Genomic DNA, 23,090 nt, shown 5'->3' on the forward strand with positions numbered 1-23,090 from the left:
AAACCAAAACGAGCTATTACCTCACCTGTTAAGATAGCTATTATCAAAAAGACAATAGATATCAAAGTCTGGTGAGGATGTGGAGGAAAGAGAACCATTGTACACTCTTTGTGGGAGTATAAACTGGCACAGCTGCTATAGATAACAATATGGAGTTTCGTCAGGAAGTTAAAAATAGAACTACCATATGATCCACCAATCCTATTTCTAGCTATATATCCAAGGGAAATAAAATCAGTATCTTGAAGAGATTGCAGCATTATTCATAATAGCCAAGGTATGGAAACAATCTAAGTGTCTATCAGCGAATGAATGGATCAAGAAAATGTGGCATATATGTAACGGAATATTATTCAGCTTTAAAAAAGAAGGCAGTTCTGTCATTTGTGACAACACGATGAACCTGGGGGACAGCGTGCTGAATGAAATAAGCTAGACAGAAAAAGAAAAATACTGAAATGTATCACTTATATGTGGAATCTAAAGCAAAAAATAAAAAGTCAAACTCATAGAAATGGAGAGTAGAAAAGTGGTTGCCAGTGGGAAATGTGGAGAGGTTGGTAAAAGGATACAAACTTTTAGTTATGAGATACATAAGGTCTGAAGATCTAATGTATAATATGGTGACTATACTTGATAACACTGTATTGTATAACTGAAATTTACTAAAAGAGTAGAACTTAAATGTTTTCACAAACAGAAAAAGATAAATATGTGAAATGATGAATGTGTTAACTTGATGGGGAGATTCTTTCACAATATATATGTATATCAAATCATCATTTTATATTTTAAATATCTTACAATTTTATTTGTCAATTATATTTCAATAAATGTGGAAAAAATAGTAGCAGATAAGTAAGTTCTGGAGATCTGGTATACAACCTAGTTCTATAGCTAAAAATACGGTGTTGTATACTTAAAATTTGCTAAGAGGGTAGATCTTGTGTTGTGTTCTTACCGCAATAATAATAATAACAATGATGATGATGATGATGATGATGATAACAATACAAGGGGCAGGAGGAAAGTTTGAGAAGTGATGGATATGTTTATGTCCTTGATGATGTTGATGGTTTCACCAGTGTGTACTTATCCCCACATTCAGCAAGTTGTATACATTAAATATGAACAGCTTTTCAGTTGTTGATTATACCCTAAAGTGGTTTAAAAAATTGTAACAGAGCCAAATTCAAGAACCAAGGGAGTGGGAAGAGAATGTGAAAACACCCAGATAAGGTCAAGTGATCCAGAGAGATGCAGGACTTTCTTTAATTTCTGAGACATAGTCAGAAAAAATTGCAAAATCCTTGGGTAATCACCACTCTCAGCAAAGTTAAAAAACAGCTTGGATCCTTTATGGAGATTATAAATGGCTGACGAAGGTGTTGGGTAGGATTAAGACAGTATCCTCCACCACATGCCTTTACACATGAGTTTATTATGGATTAAGTATGACATGTAAAGGATGCAGAATTTTCCACATACCTCAACACGGGAAGACTAATGGATTGAAATAGGTCTAAAATCACAAAGTGAATGCATATGAGGGGAGATCTCATGAGGAGAACTTTATAATCATTAAAAGACAAAGTATAATCTGCTACACCTTGTTAGACCCAATATAGAGCACCAGTGATCAGGCAGACTGAGTTATGCTAAGGGGATGCCAACAAAGGCAGGAGACAGTGGTAAACCAGCCACACTTAATCTCTCTCCCTGATGGCCAGAGGCACATCTGCTGCCCTTGGTCTAAGATTATCCACGGGAGAAGGAAAAGGAAAAGTGGAAGGGACCATGAAAGTCAGCAACTGTGACTTATCTGAACTTCATCTGAGATAATAAGAGTACATGAATTTTCTTGAAATAAAATCACTATATGAGACTAGAATTCTATAGCACAATTCATTTGCTGTAAGCAGACTGTGGTCCCTTTTCAGAAAGGAAAAATCACTTCTAAGAATTCAGCCACATGTGAAAATTTTGAGAGAACAGACTTTGGAGGAAGAGTTTGTACTCCGTAGCCAGATTGGAAAGACACTTACCATGCAAAGCTGTTTTAAGATATATTCTATAGAAAGAGAGTGGAGCCACAGTCGAAAGAAACATCTAGATCTGAGAAACTAGAAAAAATAGACTGGAGGGGAGAAAACTTGGAAAGAGATTTAGGTTTTGGCTCCAAACCTCATTTCACTGTTCACTTCTTGATGCCATCAAGCTAATCCCTGTGATATTAAAAGAGCCAAAAATGGTCTTCTAGGATAAGTAGATGAAATTTCCTAAGGGGAGACTTTTGGAGAAATAGTAATGACATGCTAAACAGACATATACTCAATAGCTAAGAATGGTTGTTTCTATTGAGGATTAGAGTTGATAGATTTGAGTGATTCCAAGAGAAAGAGGTGACATAGATTATTTTCCAGGTCATTGTTTAAGAATATTGTAAGCCTTTTAGAAAAAAGCTGATATTCTACCCAATGATAGATTATAAACGGCTAAACAAACTGTTTATGGGATAATCTTTGTTATACTTGTGGCATAAGGGGGATCTAAAATTTCCCTAATCTCTGGAAGTATTAGCTTATTGGAAGAATCTTGGGATCAAAATAAAAGAGTCATTTTGCCAAATGCCAAAATACACTACAGAGATGTACTGACTAGAGACCATGGCAGGGACAATGGGCATAATCAGAAGGGGCTCAAAAGATGCACCAAGAGTAAATAAATGCAATCAGCTACTGTCAGAAAATGTTGGGTAATGAATGATCAGACTGGCTAAGCTATATCAAAGTGGGAGCAGGTGGTGAATTTTCCCAAAGAATGTGATAAAATATGATGAGTCTTCTAAGACAACTGGAGACTAGACAACAAAGCTGAGTTCTGGAATAGGAAATGAAGTCATGTCTGGACATTTGAGTTCAGTGTATAGTTTTCAATTCTGCTATAGTGCCAATTAATTAAATTGCATTCAGTTGCTGCAAAACTATAAAATAGTGTTATTTTGGCATTTATTCTGGTTTTATACCATCAATTGAACATTCATGTTACCACCCATGTAATATAATAATTATCTGAAACTTGCTATCATTGAAACACAAGATGATAAGGGATTTTCTGCTTTCCATTTCCAGGGATGTTCTCTGTGGAAAATTAGCTTGTGTTTGGCCAGATAAGAATACATATAAAAGTGCTGTTCAGTCTGCAGTTTATTCATATATACCAGGGCATGTATGCATATCCGTAGCTACTGGGTCTTCAGTGAGATCAGATGGAAGAGATTATGTCTATGTGGCTGATGGCACTGTGTGTGGTGCACAAATGGTAACAAAACTTTCATTTATATTCAGCTGTATTAAAGTATGTAATTATTAGATATCACATTCCATGATGACTATCACAATTGTACTGAATGGATTTGAGCCTGGTGCTGCCACTTATTTGCCTTACAATGTTGAAAGTTAATTAAACTAAGCCTCACTTATCCAATAGCATTGCTTTTTGGATTAACCTGTTATCAGTTCTTGTGTGAGAAGATATGTATGCGTTTTAAGCACTGACAGGTGATTTTTTTAGGTTTTTGAATTCCAACAGCTTTAAATCATAAAATTCTAGTTTTGACTTTTCAATTTTCCCTGCTTGACAAAGAAACATAATTGAGCCTTTATATTTCTTAAGTCATCTGCTTATGTATATAATCAAAATATAAGTGTGAGAAGTTTGTAAGAACCATACATGAAATCTGTACTAAGAAAGCAGTGATGAACAAGCCTGTGTATGTATGCATATTTGCATACATATGAGCATTTATACTCATGTAGCCCTAAAATAATGGGAGAACAAAAATGGTTCAGGGGTTGAGTTAGTTGATCTGGAAGTATGAGTGCACACATTTAAGAAAATATAAGGCATCTGAGATCAGATGTTTTGCATGTAAATGGCACTCAGCACTTACTTGCTGAATTAGAAATAAAACAGAACCTTGAAATGGTGAATCAATTAGCCGATTCATATACCTGGGATCTGCAATTCTATTCCCTTGGGAAACTTTCTTGTGGTGGTTGGCAGGTTCTAAAATGGTTTCAATGTTCCCACTTCCTGGTATTCACTTCCTTGTGTAATCCCCTTCCTTTGTGAGTGGGCTGGATAAAGTGACTTTCTTGTAATGAATAGAATATGGCAAGAGTTATGGGATGTCACTTATAAGATTAGATTTAAAAAGAGAGAACTCTTAAACAAAAAGTAGCCATAACCTGATAATTTTGAAAATTCTCAGCTTCATCACACAGAAAAAGATGCTAAAAAATTAAGAAATGGATTCAAGAAAAGTCAGGAAAATGTGTACAGATAAAGCCAGGAGTGAAACTGCACAAATGTTAACTAAGGGCTCAAAAACATCAAAGGATCACAGTGTTATTCAGTTATGCAAATGTCCCCCTTAGAGATTAAGGGCATGCATCACAGATCCCCTAAAGAAAAAATTAAAAAATGAAGCCTCTAAAAAGCTTTAGGGCTTTGTCTTTCAGCCATCCCAGCAAAAGTCCAAAGTAGAGAAAAGCTTATTTTGAAGAGATTTGTAAATGTGTCTTTTGTATAATGGAATGAACTCCGAAGAGATTCATAGGAGGTCCACACAGTTTTTGAGAAATATCAGCAGACACCCTACCAGCAAGGATGACAGAGACAAAGAATATAAAGTGTAAAGAGGCTATCGAACTCCCCAAATTCTCCTGGGAGGAAGCAGGTTGAAGCAATTGCTCAGCTGTTAACACATGCTACCTTTTGTAAAGAAGGAAAAAATACTGAGGATAAAACAAGAGCTGAAAGGGCAGAATCAAGAGCCAAGAATGATTATTCACATGCCTCAAAACCTAACCAAGGAACTCCCAAAGTTTGTCCTGCTGGATTTCAGAATTGCTATGGACCAATGATTCCTTTTATGTGCCATCTTCCTGCCATTTTGAATAGGAATGTCTATGCCTGTCCTACTATTGTATTTTGGTGATGTTGGGGACAGATAACTTAATTTGCCAGTTTCACAGACCTACAGATGAAGGAACTGTACTCAAAGAAATAGATCCAGGGGCCTAATTCACAGCTGGAGCTAACTTATATGAAGCAATAGGCTTTGAACAGATGTTATAATTGGATGAGACTTGAAGACCTTGAGGATGAATGTAGTTTGCATACATAACATTAGAAGACAGAGGATGGACTGTGATAATCTGCTTTTAAAATATACCTCAATGATCTCACCTTTTCTTATTCACTCCCCTCTAAAAATACATCCTCCTACATGCTGTTCTGGGAGGGATGGATCTAGTGACTTGCTTCTCAAAAGTAGAGTAGGGCAAAAGTGACAGAATGTCACCTCTGACATCAGGTTATAAAAGATGGTATCTTCCCATTTCCTTGCACTCTCTCTCACCCTTTCACATTTTTGGATTGCTTGCTTTGATGAAACAAACTGTCATGTAAGAGAGAAATACAAGGGAAGGAACTCAGTATAGCTTCCAGCCAACAGCCCTTGAAAGTGAGGACATTAACCCAACAACCCAACAACAACCACGTGACAAGTTTGGAAGGAGATCTGCCTGATTTCACCTTCAGCTGAAACTGGCTGACACTCTAATAGCAACCTTTTGAGAATCCTGAAGCAAATGACCAACCTATGCTATGACCAGAATTCCTGGCTCACTGAAACTGAGATAATCAATGCATGTTGTTTCATTTCCCTAACACAAATGCCTAAGAGTACAATTTGTGCTTCACATGATAAGTACATTTAGTTTTGTAATAAACCGCTATAATCTTTGCCAGAATGGCTGTACCATTTTACATTTCTACCAGCAACAGGGGAGGGATCAAGTTTCTCCATATCCTCACCAGTATTTGGTGCTATCACTATTTTTGCTTTCTGCTATTTTGATATGTATGTACTGATATGGTGCTTTTAATTTGCATTTGTCTAATGGCTAATTATATTCAAAATCTTTTCAAGTGCTTGTATACTATCAATATATCCTCCTCAGTGAAATGTTTACTCACATCTTTTGCAAATTTTCTAATAGGATTGCCTTTTATTCAATGCTGACTTTTAATTTTTATATATCCTACACTCAAGTTTGCAAATAGTTTTCTCCTATTCTGTAGCTTGTGTTTTCATCTTCTTCACAGAGTTTCACAGAGCAAAAGCTCTTAAATTTTTCTAGTGTCCAGTACAGCATCTTTTCCTTTTATAGATCATACTTTTGGTGTCAAGTTTAATAACTCTTCATGTAGCCCTGAGTCATGGAGATATTATCCCATGTTTTAATTTTTTTTCTAAAAATGTATAATATTGTGTTTTACATTTAAGTCTTTATTCCATTTTAAGTTAACTCTTTTATAAGGTGTGAGGCTTAAGTTGAGGTTCCTTTTTTTGTACCTTTGTCAAAAATAAATTAGGTATGTTTTTGTGGGCATATTTTTAGATCGTCTACTCTGTTAAATAGATTTACATGTCTATCCATCCACTGATACCATATTCTCTTGATTACTTCACAATGTAGTAACCCTTAATAACAGGCAGAGTGATTCTTCCCATTGAATTTTCCTTTTTCAAAATTGTTTTAGCTATTCTAGGTATCTTTTTATATAAATTTTAGAGTAAACTTGTGTATGACTACAAAAAGACTTTTCTGGAATTTTAATAAGGATTATGTTAAAAGTATAGTTCAATTTGGAAAGAACTGATATCTTTACTATATTGAATCTTCCAATCCTTGGATATGGTAAGCTTCTTCAATTATTTAGGTAGTCGTTGATTTTTTATGAGCATTTTATAATTTTCAGGATATAGATCCCATACATCTTTTGTTAGATTTATATCTAAGCATTTTATTCACTTTGGAGTAGGTATAACGGTGTTGTGTTTTTATTTTCACCTTTTCACATGTTTGTTGTTAGTATACAGAAAGGTGATTTTTATGAGTTGAACTTGTGTCTGAAAGCTTGCTGAACTTTTATTAGTTCTAGAGCTTTTTTGTAGATTTCTTAGGATTTTGGATGCTTACAATCATATCATATTTTTTTCTTTATAGTCTATGTTTTTTATTTGTTTTCCTTTCCTTATTGAACTGGCTAGAATTTCACATCTTATGTTGAATAAGAGTTGTGAGAATGGACACCCTTGCCATCTTCCTGATCTTAGGGGAAAGCATTCAGTCATCCACCATCAAATATTATGTTAACTGTATGTTTTGAAGATGATCCTTAGCCACTTAAGGAAGTTGTTTTCTATTCCTTGTTTGCTGAGTTGTTTGTTTGTTTGTTTGTTTTTTATCGTGAATAGGTGTTGAATTTTATCAGATGCTTTTTCTATGTCTATTGATATGACCATGCAATGTTTTCTTTGGAATTATAGTTCTATTTTATCCAAATCATCTAAAAACCAATATGTGGGAGTTCACTGGTGGCATTTGAGTTATCTAGATTTATAAGAAAAACTAGAGTTTCTGAAGATAGTAAATTTTCCCTTAGTCCATGTTATCTAATGTAGCCTGATAGCGATTTGGAAGCACAAGTGATTAAATTTTGGAGAATTTTGGAAAATTGTTCAAAATTGCCAGAGACTTTCATCATAACAATCTAGGAGACTTAAAAGTGCTCAGCACCTCTGTTATTCCGAGATTCCACTGATGACTGGGTCTCATTTTTAACCAAGCTGGATGAGAAATGTTACAGTGGTAACAATGTGTGTTATATTATTGCAGGAAAATTATATTTGGATGTGTGAAATATATTGATATTTTGGTTAAAGTATTATTTTTCACTTCTCAAATGGCTATTGCTTATTTTCTTTGTTGTTAAATGACTACAATTTCTCCCATACAAATAATAGCATTGATCATTTAAGGAAAATATTTTCAGACTCTCAATATTTTTGATTCATATTTTCCTCTTAAAAATGCATAAAAATCATAACTCTGTGTGAACAAATTTCTTTGTAAAACTACTAGTTATTGTACATCATTTGTGGTGTATTATTTGATTAAAAGTATTCTTCCATAACTCTGCTTGACACACATAGTGAGCCAGCAATATAAGGGCAGTGTGCTGAAATGCAACGAAGAGTGGCTTTATCACAGGATGTGGAAGATACTGATTTCTTTTTTAAAAAATTGAGATTCTTATTTTTTAATAGAAGTATTTCTTATCCAACTAGCCTTCCAAAGTGGATTGCAGGAATCCAGGATATGAAGTCTAGCATGTTCAATTACAATATTTGTATACAGTGTAATATAAAGTTAAGGTATTATTGAAATGCCTTTGTTGTCTCTTGTGTCTGTATATGGAAAATTCTTGTGCTACTCAGAATATGACAATAAAATATCACAAATATTGAGAACATTTCTATACAATATTAATGAGAAGTTGGTGGTGTCATTAAAGTGTCATATATGGTATGTTTTTTATGTTTCCAAAATTATTTATGATACATTATTTGTTCTCATTTTGTTTTTAATTTTTTTCATTTTTCCATTAAAAAAATTTTTTTATTGCAGTAACATTGGATTATAACATGATATAGTTTTCAGATGTACATTGTAATATATTTGGAATTCTGTGTAGATTGCATCATGTTCACCACCCAAAAACTACTTATAGTCCATCAATACACATCTGAGCCTGATCACCCCTTTTACCCTCTCCCCTCCCCACTTCCCTTATGGTAACTGCCAAACCAATCTGTGTTGCCATGTGTTTGTTTGTCGTTGTTTTTATCTTCTACTTATGAGTGAGATCATACAGTATTTGACTTTCTCCCATGACTTATTTCACTTAGCATAATACCCTCAAGGTCCATCCATGTTTTCACAAATGGCTGGATTTCAGCATTTCTTATGGTTGAGTAGTATTCTGTTATGTATATATACCACATCTTCTTTATCCATTCACTTCATGGGCACCTAGGTTGCTTTCAAGTCTTTGCTATTGTGAATAATGCTGCAGTGAACATAGGGGTGCATGTATCTTTAGGCATTTGTGTTTTCAGGTTCTTTGGATAAATACCCAGGAGTGGAAGGTTGGATTATATGGTAGATCTATTCTTAATTTTCTGAGGATACTCCATACTGCTTTCCATAGTGACTACACCAGTTTGCACTCTCACCAGCAGTGTACAATTCCCTTCTGTGCACATAGTCTCCAACTCTTGTTGGTTCCTGTCTTATTAATCATAGCCATTCTGACTGGAGTGAGGTGATACCTCATTCTAGTTTTGATTTGCATTTCCCTGAGAGCTAATGATGTTGAACATCTTTTCATATGCCTGTTGGCCATCCATATATCTTCTTTGGAAAAATCCCTGTTCAGATCTTTTGCCCATTTTTTAATTAGGTTGTTTTTTTGTTGTAGAGATGTATGAGATTTTTGTACATTTTGGATATTAACCCCTTATCTGCTATATGGTTTGCAAATATTTTCTCCCAATTGTTAGGATGTCTTTTCATTTTCTTGATGGTTTCCTTTGCTGTGCAGAAGCTGTTTTGTTTGATGTTGCCCCATTTGTTCATTTTTTCTTTTGTTTCCCTTGCCTGGTCAGACATGGTACTTGAAAATATGCTGCTAAGACCAATGTTAAACAGCATACTGCCTATGTTTTCTCATAGAAGTTTCATGGTTTCAGATCTTACATTCAAGTCTTTAATCCACTTTGAGTTGATTTCTGTGCATGGTGTTAAGATAATGGTCTACTGTCATCCTTTTGCATGTGGCTGTCTTGTTTTCCCAACACCATTTATTGAAGAGACTCTCCTTTCTCTGTCATATGCTCTTGGTTCCCTTGTCAAATATTAGCTGTTCCTAAAAGTGTGGGTTTATTTCTGGGCTCTCGAGTCTGTTCCCTTGATCTGTGTGTCTGTTTTTGTGCCAGTACCATGCTGTTTTGTTTACTATGGCTTTGTAATATATTTTGAAATCAGGGAATGTGCTACCTCTGGCTTTGTTCTTTTTTCTCAGAAATCCTTTGGCTATTCAGGGTCTTGTGTTTCTCCATATAAATTTTAGGCTTCTTTGTTCTATTTCTGTGAAAAATTTTTTTGCAATTTGATAGAGATTGCATCAAATCTATAGATTGCTTTAGGAAGTATGGACATTTTAATGATGTTAATTATTCCAGTCCCAGAGCACAGAATATCTTTCCATTTCTTTGCATCTTCTCTAATTTCTGTCAACAATGTTTTATAATTTTTAGTGTAGAGATCTTTCACCTCTTTGGTTAGCTTATTCCTATGTATTTTATATTTTTTGTGGCAATTTTAAATGAGAGTGTATTCTTAATTTTTCTTTCTGCTACTTTGTGGTTCATGTATAGAAAATGCAACCTTTTTTTGTATCTTGGTTTTATATCCTGCGACTTGAATATATTCGTTTATTATTTCTAAAAGTTTTTTAGTGGATTCGTTAGAGTTTTCTATACATAAAATCATGTGGTCTAGAAAGAGTGACAGTTTCACTTCTTTTCCAATTTGGATCCCTTTTATTTCTTTTTCTTGCATGATTGATCTCAATAGAACTTCCAATACTATGATAAATAAGAGTGGTGAAAGTGGACATCCTTGTCTGATTCCTGTTCTTAGAGGGATAGCTTTCAGTTTTTCTCCGTTGAGAATATTTGCTGTGGGTTGTCATATATGGCCTGTATTCTGTTGAGTTATTTTCCTTCTATACCCGTTTTATTTAGAGTTTTTATCATAAATGGATGCTGTATCTTGTCAAATGCTTTCTCTGCATCTATAGATATGATCATGTGATTTTTATTCTTCATTTTGTTAATGTGGTGTATCATGTTGATAGACTTGTGGATGTTGAACCATCCCTGCATCCCTGGAATGAATCCCACCCAATCATGGTCTATGATCTTTTGAATGTATTGTTGTATTCTTCGATGTGCTAGGATTTTGTTGGGGATTTTTGCATCAGTGTTCATCAGTGATATTGGCCTGTAATTTTCTTTTTTTGTGTTGTCCTTGTCTGGTTTTTTTTGTTTATCAGAATAATGTTGGCTTTGTTGAATGAGTTAGGAAGCCTCCCCTCCTCTTCAATTTTTTGGAAGAGTTTGAGAAGGATAGGTGTTAAGTCTTCTTTGAATGTTTGGCAGAATTCACCAGGGAAGCCATCTGGTCCTGGACTTTTATTTTTTGAGAAGTTTTTGATTGCTGTTTCGATCACTTTACTGGCAATTGGTCTCTTCAAATTCTCTACTTCTGCTTGGTCCAGTTTTGGAAGATAGTATGTTTCCAAGAATTTATCCATTTCTTCTAGATTATCCAATTTGTTGGCATGTGGCTTTTGCTAGTGTTCTCTCATTATCTTTTGTATTTCTGAGGTGTCCATTGCAATTTCTCCTCTTTCATTTCTGATTTTATTTATTTGAGCCTTCTCTCTTATTTTCCTGGGGAGTCCAGCTAAGGGTTTGTCAACTTTGTTTATCTTTTCAAAGAACCATCTCTTGATTTCATTAATTTTTCCTATTGTTTTTTAGTCTCTATTTCCTTTATTTCTGCTCTGATATTTAGTATTTTATTCCTTCTGCTGATTTGGGGCTTTGTTTGTTCTTCTTTGTCCTGTTCCTTTAGATGTGCTGTTAGATTGTTTATTTGGGATTTTTCTTCTTTGTTGAGGTAGGCCTGAATTGCTATAAACTTCCTTCTTAGAACCACTTTTGCTGTATCCCCACAGATTTTGACATATTGTGTTTTCATTTTCATTTGTCTCCAGGAATTTTTTTATTTCTGCTTTGATTTCATCATTGACCCAATCACTGTTCAGTAGCATTTTGTTCAATCTCCACATTTTTGTGGCTTTTCTTCTTGTAATTGATTTCTAATTTCATACCTTTGTGGTCAGAAAAGATGCATGATATTATTTCAATCTTCTTAAATTTATTGAGACTTGTTTTGTGGCCTAATATGTGATCAATCCTGGAGAATGTTCCATGTGCATTTGAAAAGAATGTGTATTCTGTGGTTTTTGGATGGAATATTCTATATATATATTCAAAGTGCATTTGGTTAAATGTGTCCTTTAAGGCCAGTGTTTCCATATTGATCTTCTGTTTGGATGATCTATCCATTGGTGTAATTGGAGTGTTAAAGTCCCGTACTCTTACTGTGTTACTGTCTGTTTCTCCTTTTATGTCCGTTAATAATTGATTTATATATTTATGTGCTTCTATGTTGAGTGCTTAGATATTTACAAGTGTTATGTTTTCTTGTTGGATTGTTCCCTTTATTATTATGTAGTGCTGTCTTTGTCTTTTATTACATTTTTTGTTTTAAAGTCTATTTTGTCTGATATAAGTATTGCTACCCCCGGTTTCTTTTCTTTGCCATTTGCATGGAATATATTTTTCCATCCTTTCACTTTCAGTTTATGAGTGTCTTTAAGTCTGAAGTGTGTCTTTTGTATGCAGCATATATATGGGTCTTGTTTTTTTATCCAATTGGCCACCCTATGACTTTTGATTGGAGCATTTAGTCCATTGACCTTTAGAGTAGCTATTGATAAAAATGCATTTATTGCTATTTTGTTACTTTTTTTCTGGATGTTTTAGTAGTTCTTGTCTGTTCCTTTCTTTTTCTTTTGCACTCTTCTCTTGTGGTTTGATTCTTTCTTTAGTAATATGTTTGATTTCTTTTGTCTTACTTATTATAGGTTTCTGGTTTGTGATTACCATGAGGATCCTATATAATATTCTATATATATAGCAATCTATATTAAGTTGATTGACTCTTTAGTTTGACCTCTTTCTAAAAGCTCTACTTTTTCACTCCCTCCTCTCACATTTTGCGTTTTAGAAATCATATCTAATCTCTTGTTTTGTGTGTGTCTATCCATTACCCTCTTTCTTTGAAATAAGTAATTTTAGTTCATTTTCTTTTAACCTTCATGTTGTCTTCACAGGTGTTTGATCTGCTACATTTACTATATTTTTACCTTTACCAGTGATTTTATTGCCTGTTTTTTTGGGAGGGGGGTCTTTTTTGATATTTTTTTATCCCTATATGTGGTCATCGCTTTCCCACTTAAATAAGTCCCTTTAGCATTTCTTTTAGAACTAGTTTCTTGGTGATAAAGTCCTTTAATTTTTGCTTGTCTGGGAAGCTCTTTATCTCTCCTTCCTTTCTGAATGACAACCTTGCTGGATAGAGTATTCTTAGCTATAGATTTTTTCCTTTCAGCACTTTGCATATGTCATGCCATTCTCTTCTCATTTGTAGAGTCTCAGCTGAGAAGTCTGCTGATAGCCTTACGGGCTTTCTTTTGTATGTCACTTGTTGCCTTTCTCTTGCTGCTTTTAGGATTCTCTCTTTCTCTTTAATTTTGGACATTTTGATTATAATATGTCTTGGTGTGGGCCTCTTTGGTTGTATCTTGTTTGGAGCTCTCTGTCTTTCCTGTACTTGAATGTCTGTTTCCTTCCTTAGGTTAGGAAAACTTTCAGCTATGATTTCTTTAAATAGATTTTGTGCCCCTTTCTCTCTCTCTTTTCCTTCTGCAACACCTATAATACAAATGTTAGTGTGCTTGATATTGTCCCAGAGTTCCCTTAGACTGTTCTCATTCTATTTTTTTCTTTTATCTGTTCAGCTTGGGTGATTTCCTCTAGTCTTTCTTCCAGCTCGCTGATCCCTTCTATATCACCTACTTTGCTATTGAGTCCCTCAAGTCAATTATTTTTTTCCTATATTGTATTGTTCATTTATGATCTGTTCTTCTTGATATTTTCCAGTTCTTTGTTGATGAGCTCACTGTGTTCATCCATTCTTCTCCCTATATCTGTCAGCATCCTTATGAGTTTTTGTTTGAACTCTTTGTCAGGTAGGTGGCTTATTTCTCTTTCATTTAGTCCTTTTTCTAGGGTTTTGTCTTGTTCCTTAGCTTGGAATGCATTCCTTTGTCTCCTCATTATGCCTCCTCTTCTGTGCTTATAACTATGTATTAGGTGAGTCGGCTGTGTCTTCTGATCTTGGAGAAGTGGCCTTATGTAATAGATACCTTTTGAGGCCCAGCAGTGTGCTTCCCTCTCATCACCAGTCCAAATGACCCAGGAGTGAACCCTTTGAGGGCTAGTTGTGTCCTTCTGCTATGACAGGGTTGCTGCTAATGCAGGTGCCCAGGGAGTCTAGTCTTTCTCTCCCTTGCCCGTTGTTTGTAAAACTGGTTTGGGGAGCCTCAGCCCCACTTGCTACAAGGTCTAACTGCATACTTCTGTTGCCACTTTCCTGTTAATTGGGTAGGTACCCAGTGTAGCTGGTTGCTAGGCTCAGGGGCTTGCAGTTGCTAAGGCCTCAGGTCTATGAGGCTGTTGTCAGTTCTCTTAGGAGTGCAGCTGAGTGGGGCTGGCCCTAGGCATGAAAGCACTCAATGGTTTCAGGCTTTGGAAGGGGGAGCTGATCTTTTTTATGACTATTTGTGAAGCACAGTTCTTCTGCCACTGATAGGACTCATCTCCCACAGGTCCACACACACTGTCAACCCAGTGCTGGTCTGTGCACACTTCCCAACCCCGTTGAATGTATCCCAATGCCCCACTGCAGAGGTCCCCACCTCTCCAACATTGCCCCCTACAGTTCACCTGGTCCTCACACAGGCCCTTCCCCCCAGAATCAGACACACTTGCCTGCCTGTAGAGAACCAAGGCACTCAGTCGATGCAGGTTGATGAATAGCCTGAGGGCTTGCTTTTGGGTGGGGCTGGTCCCTAGGACAGGCTGCCTGCTCTGGCTGAACTAGATTAAATCTGCATTATAGTGGGTGTGGCATACCCCTGGGCTAACAAGCCAGAGGAAGAACTTCACTGGCATCTACTGGGGTCTCTGTCAGCATGCCTCGACTAGGTCACAACAATGGCCATCACCAATTTCTCAGTCCCTGGAGAGGTCTCTCCTCTCACCAAGATGCACTGAGAGCCTACCAGGTGAGTCTCTTTTCACCAAAGGACTGTCAGCCTTCTTCTGGTGATTTTAGGTTGCTGAGAGGGATGAATTTGTGACTGGGCCCTTTAAAACCCCAGTATTTTTGGCTTTTGTCCAATAGCTTTTTGGGGGGTATTACCTGCTGCAGTTAATAGCCAGCAAAGCCAGGTAGTAAGACCCTCCTCTCAGTTGTGCTGAGACTGAAGGATGCTTACAGTAGTATCAGGCCCCCGCTCAGGGCTTTGCTCCTCCAGAGAGGGCTGCGTACGTTAGGGTGGCTCCCACCTGGCCATCTGAGAAACTCTGCTTCTCCTGAAGGTGAGTTTTTTTCTCTCCAGAAAGAATTTCTGCCTCTTCCACCTTAGTCATGACTGTCCCTTGTTGTGGGGGTTCTTTTTATCCAGTTTTCAGCTTTCTATCCAGAGTAATTCTTCCAAAAATAGTTGTAACATGGTTGTGTTCATGGGAGGAGATGATTTCAGAGTCTGCCTATGCTGCCATCTTGATGAGATGTCTCCTGTCCTCATTTTCTTATATTGATTAGCAATGTACAACTTAAGATCATGTCTAAAATCCAGTGAGAAATGGCAGTTAGAATAATAATCAATGAACTTAGTGTTAATTTCCTATCTCCCTATACATTCATTTGTCTAATTTATACAATTTATCATTTTCACATGGCATGTACAATTTTTTTTACTTTCATGTTTGATAAAATATACGTAATGTAAAATTTACAGTTTACTGTTTTAGAGTGTATGATTGAGCGACATTAAGTACATTCACATTGTTGTGCAACCACCATCACTGTCCATCTCTGGAACTTTTTCATCCTCACAAACTGAAACTCTATATCCATTAAGCAATAGCTCCTCATTTCTCTCTCCCCTCAATGACCACTAGTCTACTTTGTAACTCTATGAATTTGACTACTCCAGGTACCTTATTTAGTGGAGTCATGGGATATTTGTCCTTTTGTGGCTGCTTTATTTCACTTAGCATATTGTTTTCAAGGTTCACCCATGTTGCAGCATGTATCAGTACTTCATTTTTTTAAAGGCTGGGTCAATATTCCATAGTATGTATATCCCACATTTTGTTTATTCATTTATCTGTCAATGGACCTTTTGCTATGAACATTGGTGTACAAATACCTCTTCAAGCCCCTGCCTTTAATTATTTGGGTATATACCTAAACATGGATTTGCTGGATCCTATGGTAATTATATGTTTAACTTTTGAAGGACCAACTATTCTGTTTTTCACAGTGATTGTACCATTTTACATTCCCACCAGTAATCTACAAAAGTTCCAATTTGTCCACATCCTCACTAACACTTATTTTCTGGGTTTTTTTTTTCTTTTGTCTTTGTTTTGTCAACAGCTATCCTGACAGGTGTAAGGTGGTATCTCATTGTGTTTTTAATTCTTATTTTCTGAATGATTAATAACGTTGAACATTTTTCACATACTCGTTGGCCATCCATATATCTTCTTTAGAGAAATGTGTATTCGTATCCATTGCGCATTTTCAGTGAACATCAGTGTGTGATGCTATTGAGTTTTAGAAATTCTATATATACTCTGGGTATTAATCTCTTATCACATATATGATTTGTTAATATTTTCTTTCATTTGTGGGTTGCCTTTCAGTCTCTTGATAGTGTCTTTTAACATATAAAAGTCTTTTTAGGGGCCGGCCAGTGGCTCAGCAGTTAAGTTCACATGTTCCACTTCAGCATCCCTGGGTCCGCAGGTTGGGATCCCGGGTGTGTATATGACACTGCTTGGCACACTATCCTGTGGCAGGCGTCCCAAAAAGTAGAGGAGATGGGCGTGGATGTTAGCTCAGGGCCAGTCTTCCTCAGAAAAAAGAGGAGGATTGGCAGCAGTTAGTTCAGGGTTAATCTTCCTCAAAACAAAAAAGGTCTTTTTAATTTTCATAAAGTCCAGCGTATACATTTTGTTGTTGTTGTCTATGATTTTGGTAGCCTATCCAAGAAATCGTTTCTAAATTAACGTTATGAAATTTCTATGTCTTCTAAGAGTTTCATAGTTTCAGCTTTTATGTTTAGGTCTTTGATCATTTTGAGTTAATTTTTGTCTGTGGTGTAAGATAAGGGTATAATTTGATTCTTTCGCATGTGGATATACAGTTTTCCCAGCACCATTTGTTGAAAAGACTGTCTTTTCCCATTAAAAGGAAAACGGCCTTATTGAAAATCATTTGACCATATGTGTGAATGTGTATTTCTGGCTTTCTAATCTATTCCGTTGGTCAATATGTCTGAATTTTTGCCAAGACTACATTGTTTTCACTGCTGTAACTTTGTAGTAAGTTTGGAAATCAGGAAGTGTGGGTCCTGTTCTTTTTAAAGATTGTTTGGCTATTTGAAGTCTCTTGAGATTCCATATAAATTTTAGGATGGATTTTTCTGTTTTTCTGTAAAAGAAGCGTCAATAGAATTTTGATAGAGATTGCATTGAATCTGTAGATTGCTTTGGGCAGTATTGACATTTTAATAATATTATGCCTTCCAGTCTATGAACACAGGATATCTTTCTATTTATTTATATCTTCCTTTTTTTTTTTTTTTTTAGTATTTGTTGTTGTTTTCAAAGTATACATCTTTTGTCTCCTTGGCTAAGTTTGCTTGGTAATAATAATTGATGCTATTGTAAATGGAATTGTTTCCTTAATTTCCTTTTTAGAATGTTCATTGTGACTGAAAGGAAATGCATTTGAGGGGCTGGCCTGCTGGCATATCCATTGAGTTGTGCACTCCGCTTTGGCAGCCGTGGCTTCATAGGTTTGGATTCCAGGTGCAGACGTAGACACATCTCACCAACTCATGCTGTGGCAGTGTCCCACACACAAAAATAGAGGAAGATGGGCACAGATGTTAGCTCAGCAGCAATCTTCATTGGACAAAAAGAGAATGATTGGCAACAGATGTTAGCTCAGAGCCAATCTTCCTCACACAAAAAAGAAGAAATACATTTGATTTTTGTGTGTTAATATTTTATCCTGCAACCTTACTGTACTCATTGATTTGTTCTAACAGGCTTTTATTGTGTCTGGAGTATTTTGAGTTTTCTACAAATGAGATCATGTCATCTGCAAGTAGAGATAATCTTACTTCTACCTGTACAATTTTTATACCTTTTATTTATTTTTCTTGCCTAATTGTTCTGGCTAGAACTTCCAATATTATGTTGAAGAGAACGGGTAATAGTGGGCTGGCATAGGCGATATCATTTACTTATTGACTGTGTGTTAATTTCGAGGAAATAATTCCAAAATGCTAATTTTCATTTTCATTTGATATCTTCATAGTTAAATGATTTAATCATATATGATGCGAATATTTTTTAAGAAAACAAAAGAATACAAGCTAGGAGGGCAGTTAATAAAATATAAAAAGGCAAATAAGGCAAAAAGGCACATATCCAGATGATTAATTACCACGGAATTTCCCAGTTTAACATAACAAGGATTTTACAACGGATAAAAATGAAGTTAAAATAGTTCTCTTGCCAGGTTATTCTGATCAATATTGTAACAATGATTCATGCTGATTTATAATCCAAAATATTAACTTATATTTGAAACCCAAAATTAATGAATTATGTTCCAATTTTTGAGGAGAAAAATCATTAACAATTATCCAACCAATTATTCATAAAAGAACATCAACATAATATAGAAATCTCCCCTGATAAGTATTCTCAATTCAATTCCCAATTGTAAGTGTCAAACAAAAATTATATGACATCATTAGATAAACCATGTCAAGGCTAACACCCTTAGAAGTTTTTTTCTTAAATTTATCATGATTGATTTTTATATTGGAATTCCAGAATCTTTCTAGCAGAATCAGAGTAACATGGAAAAAAAAACCCTCAACTTGATCATTTCTTATGCATATATAACAAAAGGTTAATTATTTTCTCATATTATATCAAATTTGTGAATGATTATGAAATCATTTTTGGGTTTTTTTGTACGTTTCATTTTAGTATTGTGTAAATAAAACCTGCAAAGGAGTTCATTTAATGGGATATAACTGCAATGCCACTACAAAATGCAAAGGGAATGGGGTAAGTAACTTTTCTTTTTGAATTTCTAAATTGAATGTTATTTTTGTGGGTAATTCAAAGTAAAAATTTATCCTGTTTTGAAGAATTGAGAGTCCAAGTTACTTTTAAATTGACCTTGCTTAGGAATAGCTAACATAAAGATCAGCTAAGCTAATTCAAGCACTATTAAACAAATTGTACTATATGTGTATTGAATTTATTCTAAGTACCTACAACTTATGAACTAGTAACATGTTTAAATGGAAAACATTTTTTCTTTTATTATGCAAATAAATGTATGGTCTACTTATATTAACATATTTCATTCTTCCTCATACTCTTTATAATTGAAATTTATGACTGTATAATATTTTACAAAGAGTATACTTAAATAAAATTTTGCTGGGGCAGGCCAAGTTGCATAGTGGTTAAGATTAATTGCTTCACTTTGGCAATGTGGGGTTTGCAGGTTCAGATCCCAGGCACAGACTTGCAGCACTCATCAAGACATGCTGTGGTGTCCCACATAAAAAATAGAGGAAGACTGGCACAAATGTTAGCTCAGAGACAATCTTCCTCAACAACAAAAACAAAAAATCATGTGGACATGTTAGAGAATTTTGTGATTGTTCTTATAAAGAGGTTCCTAATAGGAAAAGTACTCCCGTGCAAAAAACCTTTTATTTCTTCTCAACTGCTTACCTGTGTTAATCTGGTAATATAAGTTTATAGTTACTTTTACATTCAATTTTAATTTCTTAAAATTTATAATTTTGGTTTTCTAAAAATTATTTTCCTAAAAGAAAATAAGTGTATGATACAGTATCATTATAAGAATGATTCCAAATTCACCAAATTACTGTCTTTAATTTTATAAATCCTTTGTATTTTATTATTGCAGTAACAATGGGTTGTAACATTACATAAATTTCAGGTATACATCATCATATCTCGATTTCAGTGTAGATTACATCATGTTCACCACCAAAAGACTAATTACAATCCATCACCATATGTATGTGTCTAATCATCCTTTTTGCCCTCCTCCCTCCCCATCCCCTCTGGTAACCACCAATCCAAACTCTGTCTCTATGCATTTTTGTTGTTGTTGTTTTTATCTTCTCTTTATGAGTGAGATCAGACAGTATTTGACTTTCTCTCTCTGACTTATTTTGCTTAACATAATACCCTCAGGTCCATCACAAATGGCCAGATTTCATCACTTTTTATGGCTGAGTAGTATTCCATTGTGTCTATGTACCACATCTTCTTTATCCATTGCTCACTGATAGAGACCTAGGTTGCTTCCAAGTCTCGTCTATTGTGAACAACACTGCAGTGAACATAAGGGTGCGTATATCTTTACTCACTTCTGTTTTCATGTTTTTTGGATAAATACTCAGCGGTGGAATAGCTGGATCCTGTGGTAGTTCTATTCCTAATTTTTGGAGGAATCTCCAGACTGTTTTCCATAGTGGCTGCACCACATTGCCCTCCCACTACCAGTGTATGAGAGTTTCCTTTTCTCTACATCCTCTCAAACCTTTGTAATTACTTGTCTTGTTAATTATAGCCATTCTGATGGGCACGAGGTGATATCTCATTGTAGTTTTGATTTGCATTTCCCTTATAATTAGTGATGTTGAACATCTTTTCGTGTGCCTTTTGGCCATCTGTATAGCTTCCTTGTAGAAATGTCTGTTCAGAGCTTTTGCCCATTTTTAAATGAGGTTGTTAGTTTTGTGGTTGTTGGATTGTGTAAGTTCTTTATATAGTTTGGATATTAACGTCTTATCAGTTATATAGTTTGTAAATATCTTCTCCCAATTGTTAGCTTGTCTTTTCTTTTTGTTGATGGTTTCCTTTGCTGTGCAGAAGCTTTTTAGTTTGCTGTATTACCATTTGTTTATTTTTTCTACTGTTTCCCTTGCCCGGTCAGACATGGTACTTGAAAATATGCTGCTAAGACTGATGTTGAAGAGTGTACTGCCTATATTTTCTTGTAGGCGTTTCATGGTTTCTGGTCTTACATTCAAGTCTTTAATCTATTTGACTTAATTTCTGTGTATGGTGTAAGTTAATGGTCTACTTTCATTCTTTTGCATGTGGCTGTCCAGTTTACCAAACACCATTTATTGAAGATACTTTCCTTTCTCTATTGTATATTCTTGGCTCTGTTGTCAAAAATTAGCTGTCCATAATGTGTGGGTTTCTTTCTGTGCTCTTGATTCTGTTTCATTGATCTCTGTGCCTGTTTTTGTGCTAGTACCATGCTGTTTTAGTTACTATAGCTTTGTTGTATATTTTGAAATCAGGGAATGAGATACCTCCAGCTTTGTTCTTTTTTTCTCAGGATTGCTTTTGATACTCAGAGTCTTTTATTGATTCACATAAATTGTAAGGTTCTTTGTTCTATTTCTGTGAAAAATGTTGTTGGAACTTTGATAGAGATTGCAATGAATCTGTATATTAATTTAGGATGTATGGACATTTTAACTATGTTAATTCTTCCAGTCCAAGACCAAAGAATATCTTTCCATTTCTTTGTGTCTTCTATCTCTTTCAACAATGTTTTTTAGTTCTCAGTGTACATGTCTTTAACCTCTTTGGTTAAATTTATTCCTAGGTATTTTATCATTTTTGTTACAATTGTAAATGAGACTATATTCTTAATTTCTCTTTCTGCTACTTCATTATTAGTGTATACAAACACAAGTGATTTTTGTATGTTGATTTTGTATCCTTCAACTTTACTGTATTCATTGATTATTTCTAAATGTTTTTTGGTTGATTCTTTAGGGTGCTCTATATATAAAGTAAGTCATCTGCAAATAGTGACAGTTTCACATCTTCCTTTCCAATTTGGATCGTTTTATTTCTTTCTCTTGCCTGATTGCTCTGACAGGGACTTCCAATACTATGCTAAATAAGAGTGGTGGAAGTGGGCATCCTTGTCTGGTTCTTGTTCTTAGAGGAATAGTTTTCAATTTTTCCCATTGAGAATGATATTAGCTATGGGTTTGTCATACATGGCCTTTCTTATTTGGAGGTACTTTCCTTCTTTATCATAAACGGATGCTGTATCTTGTCAAATGCTTTCTCTGCATCTATTAAGATGATCATGTGATTTTATTCTTCATTTTGATAATGTGGTGTATCACGTTGATTGATTTGTGGATGTTGAGCCATACGTGCATCCCTGGAATAAATCCCACTTCTTCATGGTGTATGATCTATTTAATGTTTTGTTGTATTTGATTCAATAGTATTTGGTTGAGGATTTTTGCATCAATGTTCTTCGCTGATATAGGCCTGTAATTTTCTTTTTTTATGTTGTCCTTGTCTTGTTTTGCTATCAGGGTAATTTTGGCTTTGTAAGATGAGAGAGGAAACTTTCATTCCTCTTCTATTTTTTGGAGGAGTTTGAGAAGCATAGGTATTAAATCTTCTTTGAGTGTTTGGTAGAATTCATGAGGGAAGCTCTTTGCTCTTGGACTCTTATTTTGGGGGAGGTTTTTAATTACTGTTTTGATCTCCTTTCTGTTGATTGGTTTATTCAAATTCTTTATTTCTTCATGATTCAGTTTTGGAAGGTTGTATGATTCTAAGAATTTATCCAGTTTTTCTAGATTATCCAATTTGTTGACATATAGCTTTTTGTGGTATTCTCTTATAGTAATCTTTTATATTTCTGAGATGTCCATTGAAGTTTCTCCTTTTTCATTTCTGATTTTATTTATTTGAACCTTCTTTCTTTTTTTCTTGATGAGTCCAGCAAAAGTTTTGTTAATTTTGTTTATCTTTTTGAAGAACCAGCTCTTGGTTTCATTGATTTTTTTCTCTATTTCATTTATTTCCACTCTGATTTTTATTATTTCTTTCCTTCTACTGATTTTTGGCTCTGTCCTTCTTTTTCCAGTTCCTTTAGAAGCACTGTTACATTGTTTATTTAGATTTTCCTTGCTTGTTATGGTAGGCCTGTTGCTATAAACTTCCTTCTTAGAACAACTTTTCTGTATCCCATAAGTTTTGGCATGTCGTATTTTCATTT

The 23,090-nt window shown here is 35.0% G+C and overlaps 1 protein-coding gene across 1 annotated transcript in view; it reads left to right on the forward strand.

Moving 5' to 3' along the window:
• Nucleotides 1-23,090, forward strand: part of LOC124231814 (disintegrin and metalloproteinase domain-containing protein 18-like) — a 255,941-nt gene that overhangs the window by 194,616 nt on the left and 38,235 nt on the right. The window contains exons 14-15 of the mRNA XM_046648809.1: nt 3,132-3,321; nt 18,980-19,060. Of these exons, the coding sequence (XP_046504765.1) occupies nt 3,132-3,321; nt 18,980-19,060 (271 nt within the window). The remainder of the gene's footprint in view (nt 1-3,131; nt 3,322-18,979; nt 19,061-23,090) is intronic.

The sequence above is a fragment of the Equus quagga genome, chromosome 22 (assembly GCF_021613505.1).
Source record: "Equus quagga isolate Etosha38 chromosome 22, UCLA_HA_Equagga_1.0, whole genome shotgun sequence".
In the NCBI taxonomy this organism is placed as follows: Eukaryota; Metazoa; Chordata; class Mammalia; order Perissodactyla; family Equidae; genus Equus; species Equus quagga.